At 50.2% G+C, this 13,936-nt stretch overlaps 1 protein-coding gene across 2 annotated transcripts; it reads left to right on the top strand.

Moving 5' to 3' along the window:
* Window positions 1–444: 444 nt before the first annotated feature.
* upf2 (UPF2 regulator of nonsense mediated mRNA decay) lies at window positions 445–13,889 on the top strand. Of its 2 annotated transcripts, XM_062483054.1 has the most exons (24): window positions 445–517; window positions 1,510–1,881; window positions 2,076–2,855; window positions 2,944–3,104; window positions 3,230–3,421; window positions 3,523–3,663; window positions 3,812–3,865; window positions 4,072–4,175; window positions 4,275–4,360; window positions 4,501–4,609; window positions 4,730–4,843; window positions 4,936–5,052; window positions 5,628–5,813; window positions 5,999–6,202; window positions 6,942–7,217; window positions 7,335–7,518; window positions 7,935–8,087; window positions 8,910–9,061; window positions 9,426–9,530; window positions 9,611–9,709; window positions 9,801–9,971; window positions 11,269–11,410; window positions 11,579–11,699; window positions 12,580–13,889. In XM_062483054.1, exons 2-24 carry the CDS (start codon window positions 1,511–1,513, stop codon window positions 12,584–12,586), a joined length of 4,029 nt encoding a protein of 1,342 aa, XP_062339038.1. In that variant the 5' UTR covers window positions 445–517; window position 1,510; the 3' UTR covers window positions 12,587–13,889. The 2 variants fall into 2 exon arrangements, with proteins under 2 accessions (XP_062339038.1, XP_062339039.1); XM_062483055.1 differs by lacking the exons at window positions 3,812–3,865; window positions 7,935–8,087; window positions 12,580–13,889 and adding an exon at window positions 11,892–12,239.
* The last annotated feature ends 47 nt before the right edge of the window (window positions 13,890–13,936 follow it).

Genomic DNA, 13,936 nt, shown 5'->3' with positions numbered 1-13,936 from the left:
ACCACATTTTCAATGAACAGACTATTTTTCCCGCAGTGACATGTACACAGGCCATAGATACATACACACATAATATATAATGATGGATATATTTATAGTAAAACAGTAACATTGATATAAACATACGGTATATTCGCTTGCTACAACCAATAAGAGCCAAAAACAACTATCAGAGCGAGTTCACACACTTGCATTTTTGCCTGGCTAGTTCTGATGTTGGATCCTGAAGACACACTCCCTCGTGTCAATTGTAATTTTGCCTGTTCAAATTTCTATGACCCGTATTTTTATACATTCAAATTAGCTTAAATGCATTAGTATTATACCACAGTGCAGATTTTAGAGCAATAAACGACGTACAATTCACACTAGCAGACTGGAACCGAAAATAATTATATTAAGTTGTATCAGGCAAAGTTTTCGAGACCTAATTGTTATGGTCCTTTGGTCCAAATGATCACAGGGGGAAATTTTACCCGTCGCTCAAGCCCTATGTTTATGTTGTCAGAAATCGAAGGTAACAACGCTATTGTAGTATATTTTGGTCATTGAACACTTGTATAATTCACAGATATATTGCATATGCTGTTTTGTCGATGTGTGGCGTATCAGTGCCACTGTGATAAAAGCTCGTGCGCTGCTCAGTTATTTGTTTACCTCAACTGCTTCATGCAGAGGCCTACTAGCGTTTGGCATTAGCTTACCTATACCTAGCATAACAGCTTCTGTATTTTCACCAACCCAATGCTTAATTTCATATCTGATGTAGTCAGCTGAAATCATTGCAAAAGAACAATATCAGACTTTCACTGTCATCATATGCAATTTAATTTATATGTATGGAAACCAGTGTCGAGCTCAGTAGGGACGGGTTAGCTCTAGCCACCTAGCTACTAGTTAGATAGAGCTACCTCGACGTCATTAGCACACAGCACCAAAGCTACACAGCTCTACAGTATCCAACTTTTGACTTTATGGGTGCTGTGAGATGACAATCCCTGGGAGGCTACATTATCACATTAATATTGCAGTGGCGTTTACTTAGCTAATTAGCCAAGTATGTTTTATTAAATAAATATATTGGTAAAGGTAGCCTAGCTATCAAGCTAACAAACCTTACGTTGGCTATCTTCCTTAGCCACATTGCTAAGTTATAATGGTGAACGCGCCAACTCATTTGACATAGATAAGCTAATTCCTTGTTTCTTCTCTGGAATGTTGGTTAAAATCTCTCGAGACCTTCTCTCATCAACGGTTAATTTCTGTATATACATATTCATATGCATTGTTGCTAATGCGTTTCTTAACAGCGACCAGACTTTCCGTAACTATACAAGTGTATACAGGATTGCACAAAATTTGCTAAAGGAGTAGTCTAGAGCTAGGCTAGTAGCTAGATAACTGTCATCCGTCAACGGATGATAGCTTGGCTACAGATAGCAGAGTAACTGTGATCATAGTTGCCTTTGAGGGGAAATGTATATGAACTAAGAATCTATTCCCGTCTAGGATGCCTGCTGAACGCAAGCGATCGTTAAACATGGATGAGAAAGAAGTTTGCTCTTTCACCAATAAGGAGAAGGAAAAGGAGAGAGAAGGTGAAAGGCGGCCTCCTTCCCGGGATAAATCAAAAGATGAGACCAAAATGAGTGGTAAGAAGGACAGCGGTAAAGCTGTTGAAGAGAAGAGGAGGCGTGTGGAAGAAGAAAAGAAAAAGAAGGAGGAGAAGGAGCGGAAAAAGAAAGAGGAGGAGAAACTTAAGGCAGAAGAAGAGCAAAAGAAGAAAGAGGAAGAAGAAAAACAACAGCAGGAAGAAGAGGAGAGGAAGCTTCAGGAGGAAGAAGCCCGAAAGCAACGAGAAGAGGAGGCTGCACAACTCAAGTAAGAGATCGTACACAGAGTTCACTGGTTACCGGCCCCTGCTAATCTATGTACATTAGTGTGAGAGAAAGTTTTGCTGATTTTCACAAACGTGCATACATCAATTGTGGTTCTTTTTCATGATACACGCAACACCTCACAGTAGCAGACCCCTGTGAATACACATTCATGCTATGACTTTCTTCCCCGCACAGGGAGAAAGAGGAGAGCCACCAGCTGCATCAGGAGGCCTGGAAAAGTCACCAGTCCAGGAAGGAGCTGCGCAGTAAGAACCAGAATGTTCACGAGGGCCGACCCGAGGAGTCCTTTTTCAGCCGTCTGGACTCCAGCCTGAAAAAGAACACAGCCTTCGTCAAGAAGCTGCGCACCCTCACCGAGCAACAGCGGGACTCTCTTTCCAACGACTTTGGCTCGCTCAACCTCAGCAAGTACATCGGTGAGGCTGTGAGTTCTGTGGTGGAGGCCAAGTTGAAGATCTCCGATGTGGGCTGTGCTGTGCACCTGTGCTCTCTCTTCCACCAGCGCTATGCAGAGTTCGCCCCACTGCTTCTGCAGGCCTGGAAGAAGCACTTTGAGGCCCGTAAAGAGGAGAAGGCCCCCAACGTGAGCAAGCTGCGCACAGACCTCCGGTTCATCGCTGAGCTCACCATTGTGGGCCTCTTCACCGACAAAGAGGGCCTGTCTCTCATCTACGAGCAGCTGAAGAATATTATCGGGACAGACCGGGAGACACACACACACGTGTCAGTGGTCATCAGCTTTTGTAAGCACTGCGGGGATGACATCGCTGGCCTGGTACCTCGCAAGATGAAGCTGGCAGCAGAGAAATTTGGTCTGGCTTTCCCTCCCAGTGAGATCATCAACACGGAGAAGCAGCAACCTTTCCAGAATCTTCTGAGGGAGTACTTCACCTCGCTTACCAAGCACCTGAAGAAGGACCACAGGGAGCTCCAGAACATTGAGCGGCAGAACAGGTGAGGGGAGCAGAATGAGATGTCTATTGAGTCTGAATGTGTCTCTCCATGCACTGACTGGGACGACCTCTGTGTGTCTCTCCTCTAGACGTATTCTCCACTCCAAAGGAGAGCTGAGTGAGGACAGACACAAGCAATATGAGGAGTTTGCTACCTCCTACCAGAAGCTTCTGGCAAATACCCAGTCACTGGCGGACCTGCTGGATGAGAACATGCCAGAGCTCCCCCAGGATAAAACTGTACAGGAGGGTACGGACTTTCATATAGACAAAGTAACAACATTTTTATAAGGCACTGTTGGGTCAGTGTCTTAGTGTGTGTGGGTGAGAGCGAGTGTCACTTAACACTTTTTTTCCCCCCTCTCTGGACGGTAGAGCATGGCCCTGGCATTGACATCTTCACCCCTGGGAAGCCTGGGGAGTACGACCTGGAGGGGGGCATCTGGGAGGACGAAGACGCCCGCAACTTCTACGAGAACATGGTGGACCTCAAGGCTTTCGTCCCCGCCATCTTGTTCAAGGACAACGAAAAGAGCAACCAGGCTAAAGACAAAGAGGAGGCCAAAGGTACGTGGTCCAACAGGCACACGCGCTCTTTTCCCCCTCGGGCTCTGTCCGCGAACGATGTCTGTGGACCAACTCCCACATCCCTGGTGTCCTGTCCTCAGATGCTGGGAAGGAGGCGGCCAGCACAGAAGAGCTGGAGCTGGAGCTGGAAGCCCTGGACATCGCCGACGACGCTCTGGAGCTGGAGGGAGCCGACGAGGCGGAGAACGAAGAGCTGGCCAAGAAGCTGCTGGACGATCAAGGTAGAGACGGAGCTAGCCCCAACACGTGGACCAGCACCAGGTTCAAACTGCTCACAGTCAGCTGTCAGAGTGAGGCTAAAGATGATAGTGACAGAGAGAGTAGAATGGCTGTTCTTGAAGTGTGTGATGCGCGTGCTGTCTTTTGCAGGGTTCAGGTTAGGGTCAGGGAAAGGTCAGGGAAAGACGGCAATCGGCCGCTCAGGTATGTTTGAAAGGTGGAGACACTTGTCATTGAGAACGCGATACAATAATCCATACGGGATGTATTTTAAATCATTTTTTAATCCATGTCTATGTATCATGTCTATTCAAAAATATTGAATCCGCAGGCTTCTTTCTGTGCTCTGCACCAGGTTTTTTTGACTTGCACATGCAGCAGCTAACTGTTTGTCATGTCTGTGTTTGCAGAACAAGAGGATGAGGAAGCCAGCACTGGCTCCCACCTGAAGCTTATAGTTGACGCCTTCATCCAGCAACTCCCTAACTGTGTCAACAGAGACCTGATAGACAAGGCAAGACAACTCTTACATACTGAAGGAGTGAGGCCTTCCAGTAGCGCCATATTGACATATTCTAATCTTCTAACACCATTGACTGTATGTGCGTGACAGGCTGCCATGGACTTCTGCATGAACATGAACACCAAGTCCAACAGGAGGAAGCTGGTCCGAGCTCTCTTCACAGTCCCCAGACAGAGGTCTGTCTCCCCCTGGCTGATTATCATTGTATTGTGTGTGTGTGTGTGTGTGTGTGCGTGTCTCCAGCAGAGGACGCTCCTGTCCCTCATTTGCAGGGTAAGTCTTGTCAGTGGCCCTCACTGTGTCTGTTCGGTTGCAGGTTGGATCTCCTGCCCTTCTACTCCCGCCTGGTGGCCACCCTCCATCCCTGCATGTCAGACGTGGCTGAGGACCTGTGCTCCATGCTTAAAGGGGACTTCCGGTTCCATGTAGGTTCCTTTTGTTATTGCACCTAGTAATGCTAGCTCTCTCTGTCACCTCTAAACCGGTTCATTTGATACCAGGTCTGTGCTTATCCTTCAAAATACATTCCTCTTGTGTCCCCATAGATTCGGAAGAAAGACCAGATCAATATTGAGACGAAAAATAAAACCGTTAGGTTCATTGGAGAGCTGGCCAAATTCAAGATGTTTACCAAAACAGACACGCTTCATTGTCTGAAGGTAGGTGGTGTATCACGGCCAGGCGTGGAGGTTTGGGCTGCTGCCCTGAGATCACGTCAGTGTGTGTTTGACCTGTCTGAGTGACTCTGCAGATGCTGCTGTCTGACTTCTCCCACCACCACATCGAGATGGCCTGCACCCTGCTGGAGACCTGCGGACGCTTCCTGTTCAGATCCCCCGACTCCCACCTACGCACCAGCGTCCTCCTGGTACACACTAAAACACACACTAAAACACACAGTAAAACACACACTAAAACACACCCATACACCCCCACAAGCATATGTGCATCCAGCCATGAAATGCCCTACATTAGATGTCATAGTGTAACTCCCCAGCTTTCAGGAGTGTGCCCAGAATCCTGCCGAGATGTCTGGTTTTAGCACTTCCAGAGGCCAATCCTGGTCTAATCTGGCTATTAATCTGGAATTAATGGTCCTAAACGGCTTTGGGACTGTTCTATTCAGGTCTTCAGAGCCACTGACTCAGGAGCTATTCATGGCTAAGTGGCTAGCTGGGAGAAGCGAGACGTCACCATTTGTCTTGAATCTATGTTTTAAGACTCAGACAATAGGTGAAGAGTGCAGCCAAGAGTACAGCCACCGCTCACAGATCGAATATTTCTAGGCCTAAAATAAACTCAAACCACACTGATCAAAGGGATTTTCCATAAATGTTTTTCTCACATGATTTATCATTTAAATTCCACAGATTGTGTGTCGCCATATTTGGTTCAATCGTTATCATGAGTTAGGACTCACAAAGTGTCTGGTGTGTGTTTCAGGAACAAATGATGCGTAAGAAGCAGGCCCAGCACCTGGACGCACGCTACGTGACCATGGTGGAGAACGCCTACTACTACTGTAACCCCCCGCCCATGGAGAAGACCGTGCGCAAGAAGAGACCCCCGCTGCAGGAGTACATCCGCAAGCTGCTCTACAAGGACCTGTCCAAGGTCACCACGGAGAAGGTTAGACACTCATCACGTGACCCGATCACCCCGCACCCTGGCCTGGACGGGAGCCAGCCTTTTTAAAATGTGTCAATCTGCTCCCGGTGAGGAGTCTCTGTAGCGTGTTTGCTTTAAAAGCTTGTCCACATGATCTGTTGTTCCTCTTGGTTTCACCCTGGATGTCCTCCCCCTCCTCCCTCCAGGTGTTGAGGCAGATGAGGAAGCTGCCCTGGCAGGACCCCGAGAGCAAAAGCTACCTGATCTGCTGCATGGTCAACATCTGGAACGTCAAGTACAACAGCATCCACTGTGTGGCTAACCTGTTGGCCGGCCTGGTGGCCTACCAGGAGGATGTGGGCATCCATGTGGTGGATGGTGTTCTGGAGGACATCCGCCTGGGCATGGAGGTAGGCAGGACACTAGGGAGAACAAGCCCAGAATATGGAGCTATCCCTGGGCATGGAGGTAGGCAGGACACTAGGGAGAACAAGCCCAGAATATGGAGCTATCCCTGGGCATGGAGGTAGGCAGGACACTAGGGAGAACAAGCCCAGAATATGGAGCTATCCCTGGGCATGGAGGTAGGCAGGACACTAGGGAGAACAAGCCCAGAATATGGAGCTATCCCTGGGCATGGAGGTAGGCAGGACACTAGGGAGAACAAGCCCAGAATATGGAGCTATCCCTGGGCATGGAGGTAGGCAGGACACTAGGGAGAACAAGCCCAGAATATGGAGCTATCCCTGGGCATGGAGGTAGGCAGGACACTAGGGAGAACAAGCCCAGAATATGGAGCTATCCCTGGGCATGGAGGTAGGCAGGACACTAGGGAGAACAAGCCCAGAATATGGAGCTATCCCTGGGCATGGAGGTAGGCAGGACACTAGGGAGAACAAGCCCAGAATATGGAGCTATCCCTGGGCATGGAGGTAGGCAGGACACTAGGGAGAACAAGCCCAGAATATGGAGCTATCCCTGGGCATGGAGGTAGGCAGGACACTGGGGAGAATAAGCCCAGGGTTAAAAAAGACGGCTGTGGAATGAGGATGGATGAGGGTGGGCCAGCATAACATCTAGGTAGATGAATGGGACACTTCAGAGGACAGCTCCCCCTCACCTCCGCACATCCCTCTCTCCACCTTGCAGGTGAACCAGCCCAAGTTCAACCAGCGCAGGATCAGCAGTGCCAAGTTCCTGGGGGAGCTCTACAACTACCGCATGGTGGAGTCTGCCGTCATCTTCCGCACCCTGTTCTCCTTCATCTCGTTCGGGGTGAACCCCGACGGCGTCCCCAGCCCCCTGGATCCCCCCGAGCACCTGTTCCGCATCCGCATGGTGTGCACCCTGCTGGACACCTGCGGGCAGTACTTTGACCGAGGCTCCAGCAAGAGGAAGCTGGACTGCTTCCTGATCTACTTTCAGGTATGGCTGCTCCTCTGACTTGCTCTTATAAGCTTAGCTCTGTCGGCTTCTCTGGCACTCTCCTTCCCAGAGTTATGATGTGAACAGCTTGTTAAGGTGCGTGTGTGTGTTCTCCAGCGGTACATCTGGTGGAAGAAGAGTGTGGAGTTGTGGAGTGTGGACCATCCCTTCCCCATAGACATTGACTACATGATCAGTGACACCCTGGAGATGCTCCGGCCCAAGATGAGGCTCAGCTGCTCCCTGGAAGAGGCCATCAAACAGGTGGCTGAGCTGGAGAGGGAGGTCCTGGTCAAACTAGGTACGACGCACGTACACACAGCCACACCCCCACATGCAGAGAGAGTGGAGCAGCTCCTCTGGTTGGCCCACTCCTGCTCTCTGTTGTCCCGGATGAACGGCATTCCTCTGTGTGTAGGAGGATTCACCTTTTTTGCCCTTTGTGTCTCTGTCAGACGAGTTTCCTCACTCTCCACACACACACACACACACACACACACGCACAGAGAGTAGCCAAACCAGCTCCCAGCCATAAAATGGTACTAAAACCCGCATGCCTAAAATACTTCTGTCATTTTTGGCAGCGGAGTAGTGTAGCTGGAGCAATCGGTTTCAGCCTGCACCACAATCTACACTTTGTGAAACATTGCCAGCATACGCTATCTCAGCATGTACACTGATTCCCTTCTGCTAACGCCAGTGAGTTTGCTGCTGTAGAATTGGAAATCAAAGCGATGGAGAGGCAGATGAGGACAGGGAGAGAGCGCAGGGAGAAAGCAGAGGAAGAGAAGAGGGGAACTGCCTGCGCTAGGGAAGAGAAAGAGGCGGAAGAAGAGAACCAGGAGATAAAGACAGGCATTCCTGTGGCAGGTGTAATGCGTTTGAGTCACTGCGTAAATATACAGGACCTTGTAAATGCACAGACGCGAAGCATTGTTCTGGGTTTCAAGGTGTTGATTGGAAACATGCGGGACTGCTCTTGATAGTCCTACCCTGTGTGTGCGTGTTGTATGTCTGTGTGTGTGTGTGTGTATCTGATGAAGAAGAGGGGAGAGTGATTGATGAGGGTGACGGTGGCCCCTGGCTGAACACTGGCCCATTGTTGTACCTTTCATCCGATCACCAGGATAAGGCATTCCTCAGTCCTCTGCTGAACCGAGGCCTGCTGTTTCCAGCCAGGGCCTCCTCCCCTCTCCCGAGCCCTACCCCAGCACTGTCAGACCAGCAGGGAGGCCAGAGAGACTTTCTCTCTAGGTTCTGTGTACAAACCAGCCCACCTGTCTCAGTTAGGCTCAATTAGGCCCCTGTAGCTTAAGCTTGAAGAACATAAAAGTGTTTTTTGTCTGGGATGTCATTATATTCCTGGCTTGCTTGTAATCATACTAGAATGATTACAAGAATCTGGCTGCAGGAAAGCCAGCTCAGTCTGTGGGGAATATTGCTCCCCAGACAGCCTTCTCATAACAATCAGTAGCTATTATGCAAAAGGCTTAGCCTGTTCTTAAGAAGTTACTGCCTGCAACTCTTAACATTTGCTGTTATTTGCAGTTGTACTCATTTGTGTGTGTGTAACTATGTGTGTATAACTGTGTGTGTGTGTGTGTGTGTGTAACTGTATGTGTGTATAACTGTGTGTGTGTGTGTAACTGTATGCATGTGTAACCGTGTGTGTGTGTCCCCGCCCCCCCGCAGGTCTGGCCATGGAGAAGGACGGCCGGTGCTCCAGTGCCTTGGGAGAAGGAGAGGCTCTGGATGAAGAAGACGATGATGATGATGAGGAGGGAGGGGCGGAGACCGAGGAACAGTCCGGAAACGAGAGCGAGATGAACGAGCCAGAGGAGGAGGTGAGTCCGTGGCTCCCCTCCAGGCTCAGCCTCCAGGGCTGCCTGCCGGCCTGCTTCAGCTGAACCAGGCACAGCCTCCGGGCACAGCCTCCAGGGCTGCCTGCCGGCCTGCTTCAGCTGAACCAGGCACAACCTCCAGGTACAGCCTCCAGGACTGCCTGCCGGCCTGCTTCAGCTGAACCAGGCACAGCTTCCAGGCACAGCCTCCGGGGCTGCTTTCCGACCTGCTTCAGCTGAACCAGGCACAGCTTCCAGGCACAGCCTCCAGGCACAGCCTCCAGGGCTGCCTGCCAGCCTGCTTCAGCCGACACCTCTGTGTGGTAAAGACATGAACCATCACACCCAAATGCCCCGTGTGTTCCAGGAGGGCTCGGAGAACGAGGAGGAAGAGCGGGAGGAAGAGGAGGAGGAGAACACGGACTACCTGACCGACTCCAACAAGGAGAACGAGACTGACGACGAGAGCAATGTAAGACGCTGTGTTTATCTGTCCGTAGTGTGTGCGTGTGTGTGCTGTGTTCCTAACCGCCCGGTGCTGACCCATGGCAGGAGGTGACCATCCGCGGGGGAGGGCTGAAGCACGTGGCCTGTGCTGAGGACGAGGACTTCATCCAGGCTTTGGATAAGATGATGCTGGAGAACCTTCAGGTAACCCACTCCTGCTCCTCGACCGCCCCTGGCTTCTGCCCAGGCCGACCCCCCCCCAGGAGGTCTCACTGTGTGTGTGTCCATTGTTTAGCAGCGCAGCGGCGAGGCGGTCAAGGTGCACCAGCTGGACGTAGCCATTCCCCTGCAGCTGAAGAGCCAGCTGAAGAAGGGACCCGGACCAGCATGCACTGGGGAGGGCGACGCCGACGGCTCCGACACCATGCAGTTTGTCATGCTCACGCGCAAGGGCAACAAGCAGCAGGTACACACACACACCTACACACGTATATGCCCTATTTTCTTCCATAGTGGGTCAGTTAGCTCTCTCCACAGATTGGGCAGTGTTAGACCGACTCTGGGATAATATTGACTCATGTGTTGCAGCCGTGTGTGTATTTAGGCACCCTCCACTGGTGGAATGTGTGGTTTGGGGGCAGAGACCAGCTCATGTACTCTAGGGTGTGTCCAGTTTTTATCCAGAGAGGGAGTTTTGGAAAAGTAGTCTACACTTTACACACAAGTTTTCGACAGAACATTACTGAATTACGACCTCTATGAAAACAGCATTACTGTTATTTACTCAGAGATGGACTCCGTCAGGGACTACATATCCCGTCATTGTTGATATTTAGAGGCATTTATGAAGGAGGGATGACGATTTCTCTAGAAGCACAGCTGGAAGCCTGCAGTGGGCTGAGTGAATCCTGGGGTGGGCCCTGGAGAAAGGGCTCCTGTCTGAGTTCAGGAAATTGTCTGTTACGTGATGTACCTGGATCCCAGCTACAGTTAACCCACCCATCTCTCACGCTCTTGCTCGCTCTTTCACTCTCACACACACACACACACACACACACACACATTCCAATGGGAGTGCCCTCTATGCTTTCTACAGAGGGCTCCTCAGAAAAACAGACTTCAAAGCCTAGAATGGAATCATTAAATGAGTGGAATGGTTTTTGAGAAATCGTGTTTGGCCCTCTACATTTATGTGGCTTCGACTCCCAGCTGTCGTACTGGCGACTCTGAACGTTCCTCCCTCTCTCCCCCTCCTGCAGTATAAGATCTTGAACGTTCCTCCCTCTCTCCCCCCCCTGCAGTATAAGATCTTGAACGTTCCTCCCTCTCTCCCCCTCCTGCAGTATAAGATATTGAACGTTCCTCCCTCTCTACCCCTCCTGCAGTATAAGATCTTGAACGTTCCTCCCTCTCTCCCCCTCCTGCAGTATAAGATCTTGAACGTTCCTCCCTCTCTCCCACTCCTGCAGTATAACATCTTGAACGTTCCTCCCTCTCTCCCACTCCTGCAGTATAAGATCTTGAACGTTCCTCCCTCTCTCCCCCTCCTGCAGTATAACATCTTGAACGTTCCTCCCTCTCTACCCATCCTGCAGTATAAGATCTTGAACGTTCCTCCCTCTCTCCCCCTCCTGCAGTATAAGATCTTGAACGTTCCTCCCTCTCTCCCACTCCTGCAGTATAACATCTTGAACGTTCCTCTCTCTCTCCCCCTCCTGCAGTATAAGATCTTGAACGTTCCTCCCTCTCTCCCCCTCCTGCAGTATAAGATCTTGAACGTGCCCCTGTCCTCTCACCTGGCGGCCAATCACTTCAACCAGCAGCAGGCTGAGCAGGAGGAGCGCATGCGCATGAAGAAGCTCACCCTGGACATCAACGAGAGGCAGGAACAGGAGGACTACCAGGGTAGGACGCACCACGGGGACACGCCACGGGGACACACCACGGGGACACGCCACGGGGACACGCCACGGGGACACACCACGTGGGAACACGGAGTGAGGACACGAGGGGCTTTTGTGTGGTTGTGTTAACCCTGTGTGTGTGTGTGTGTGTGTGTGTGTGCGTGTGCAGAGATGATGCAGTCCCTGGCCCAGCGTCCGGCTCCAGCCAACACCAACCGAGAGCGTCGGCCACGCTACCAGCACCCTAAAGGTGCTCCCAACGCCGACCTCATCTTCAAGACTGGAGGAAGGTGAGACTCCATCCTAACTGGAGAACACACGCACACACCAAGCTCTAGAACATACACACAGACTAGCTCTACAACACACACACCATACAGTGTTAACAGCTGGGGGTTTAAAGTGGACATTAGAGTGGATCTCATGTAATGTGCCGATCACTTAACTGACTCTGCCCCGTGGGGATCTCTACACCTGAACAGAAGGCTTGAGAAATGAGGGAGACAAGAAAGGCAAGACAGGCAGCAAGAGCAAGAGAGCAGCGAGATATGAGGTCCAGGAGCAAGAGAACAGCGAGATATGAGGTCCAGGAGTCTAGAGGCAGCCAGATAAGCCGGCCGCGCCTCAGAGAACTGCTCCCACCAGTTGATATGAGGACCTTAGGTTGTTTAGTTAGGTTGTCTGAAGCAGATGTCCCTCCTGAACTCTGCCCTTTGTGTTTAATTCCAAATGCTGTGTTTCTCACGCATTCTCTTATTTATTATTGTGTAAAAATTAAAGTTTAAAATAAAGATTGCTTTAAAAAAAGTAAAAGAAAAATCACAACTGCAGCAGCTTGTTTCTTGTGTGTCCTTTGATTAAGGAATTAGTGTGACAAAAGCAGAGTGGATATTTTAAACACCATACTCTCACATTAGCCTCACAGGAATGTATGCATAATACCAAGCAGGCAGGCACAGAACTGTGATTTGAGAAATCTGTATCTGTATGTAACGGTCCTTTTGATCAAGGTGGGGGCTAATCTGTTCATTACGATATCCAGTTCAATAGCAACACATGGTTTTTAAGTCTGGGGCAGAGAGATGGGAGGGCTGGAGGGATGAAATAACTGAAGGTTTAAGAAAGGACAGTGAATACAAAAAATGGTGAACACAGTGTGTTGTTGTCTAGGAGGTGATGGACAGATGGAGGCGTAGAGGAGGCTGCTGTGGAAGGCAGCTGCTACAGTAACCTGCCGCTCTTCGCTCTCTCCTCCAGGAGACGCTGAATGGAGTCTGGCCAAGGGAGCAAACAAGCGAGTGAGAGAGCAAGCGCAAACGAGAGAGAGATAGAGAGAGACGTGTGGAGGACCGGTCTTGCCTGACCAGGGAGCAAGGCCGCCAGCCGCCCCCACTGACGCAAGCGCCTGACACCCAACCCTGCTGCAGGAGGAAGAGGAGGGAGGATGGGTGGGCAGGGTTCACCCCTTTTGCCCAGTCTAGGGGGCCCAGGCCACCCTTTCCTTTCTGTCTGCCACCGGGGACGTCACCAGCACACAAACAACCACCTGTCTGAAGGAGAGCTCAAACAGTGGGGCGGGAAAAAGACCTTGAAACGAATGACCAGCTGACTGGACGGATGGACAGACATGATCCCAGATAGACAGCCAGTCAGGCATCCAGACATGGCCACAGGCTTCCCTCAAAGACATGGATAGGGCTCTCACACACGCGCCAGAGAAGCGGAGAGAAGATTCTGAATGTGTGTGTGTGAGAGAGAGGGAGAAAATGAAATGCTGGGTGGGTGGGTGGGTGGGGGGGGATTTTGAGATTGACTGTGCCTCTCTTACTGGAAACATCTGTTATTCAGTGTTTTTTTTCCCCTCTGTCTACCTACATCACACACTGTATGTCACAGGACTGAGAGAAATAAGGGGGAGGGGAGAGGAGAGGGGATGGATTCACCAAGCTACTGATGAGACGCTGTAACAATCAGTCTAGGGAGGAGCCCGGAGGTGTACAGAGGGAGGACAGTGTGTGTGTTCCTGAGGACTACTGTGTTTCCTCCTGTTTAATGCTATCCCTGTTGGAATAACTTGTTGCATTATGTTGCCGTGGTGATGACCCAGACAGGGGGTCGTAGCAAGAGACCAGCGATGACTGACCAGCGTTTCATCATCAGAAATAAGAATATATAAATGAGTATATATAGTCTTTATTTTTCCAGCATTTAGCATTCTAGGTGTTCCATTTTAGTTTCCCATGGAGTTATTTTTGATGATATTAGACTTTGTGTTGATTTGGGTTTCTGTGCTGTATTGTGGTAAAGCTTTTGGACTAATAGATAAGATACTATAAGCTTCCTCTGGTGTGTGAAACTCACTATATCTTGTTTGATTCTTACTGTCTGTAGGTAATCTATATTCTACTGCATGGGCCATTCTGCACCAGCTTTGTACGCCATTCTGCCTGTGTTATTAATAAAATGTTTGTTAATGAGTACATTTTTTGCCTTGCTTCCTTTTACTGTGTTGAGGATTTGTCTGACC

The sequence above is a fragment of the Osmerus eperlanus genome, chromosome 17, assembly GCF_963692335.1.
Source record: "Osmerus eperlanus chromosome 17, fOsmEpe2.1, whole genome shotgun sequence".
Classification (NCBI taxonomy): Eukaryota; Metazoa; Chordata; class Actinopteri; order Osmeriformes; family Osmeridae; genus Osmerus; species Osmerus eperlanus.
This window is presented reverse-complemented; position numbering and strand designations above follow the sequence as displayed.

Coding starts and splice junctions, on each gene's coding strand:
- upf2 (XM_062483054.1), top strand. CDS start 1,511: ATGCCTGCTGAACGCAAGCGATCGTTAAACATGGATGAGAAAGAAGTT. Junction 8,088..8,909: donor GACAGGCATTCCTGTGGCAG/GTGTAATGCGTT, acceptor GCCCCCCCGCAG/GTCTGGCCATGGAGAAGGAC. Junction 11,411..11,578: donor GGAACAGGAGGACTACCAGG/GTAGGACGCACC, acceptor GTGCGTGTGCAG/AGATGATGCAGTCCCTGGCC.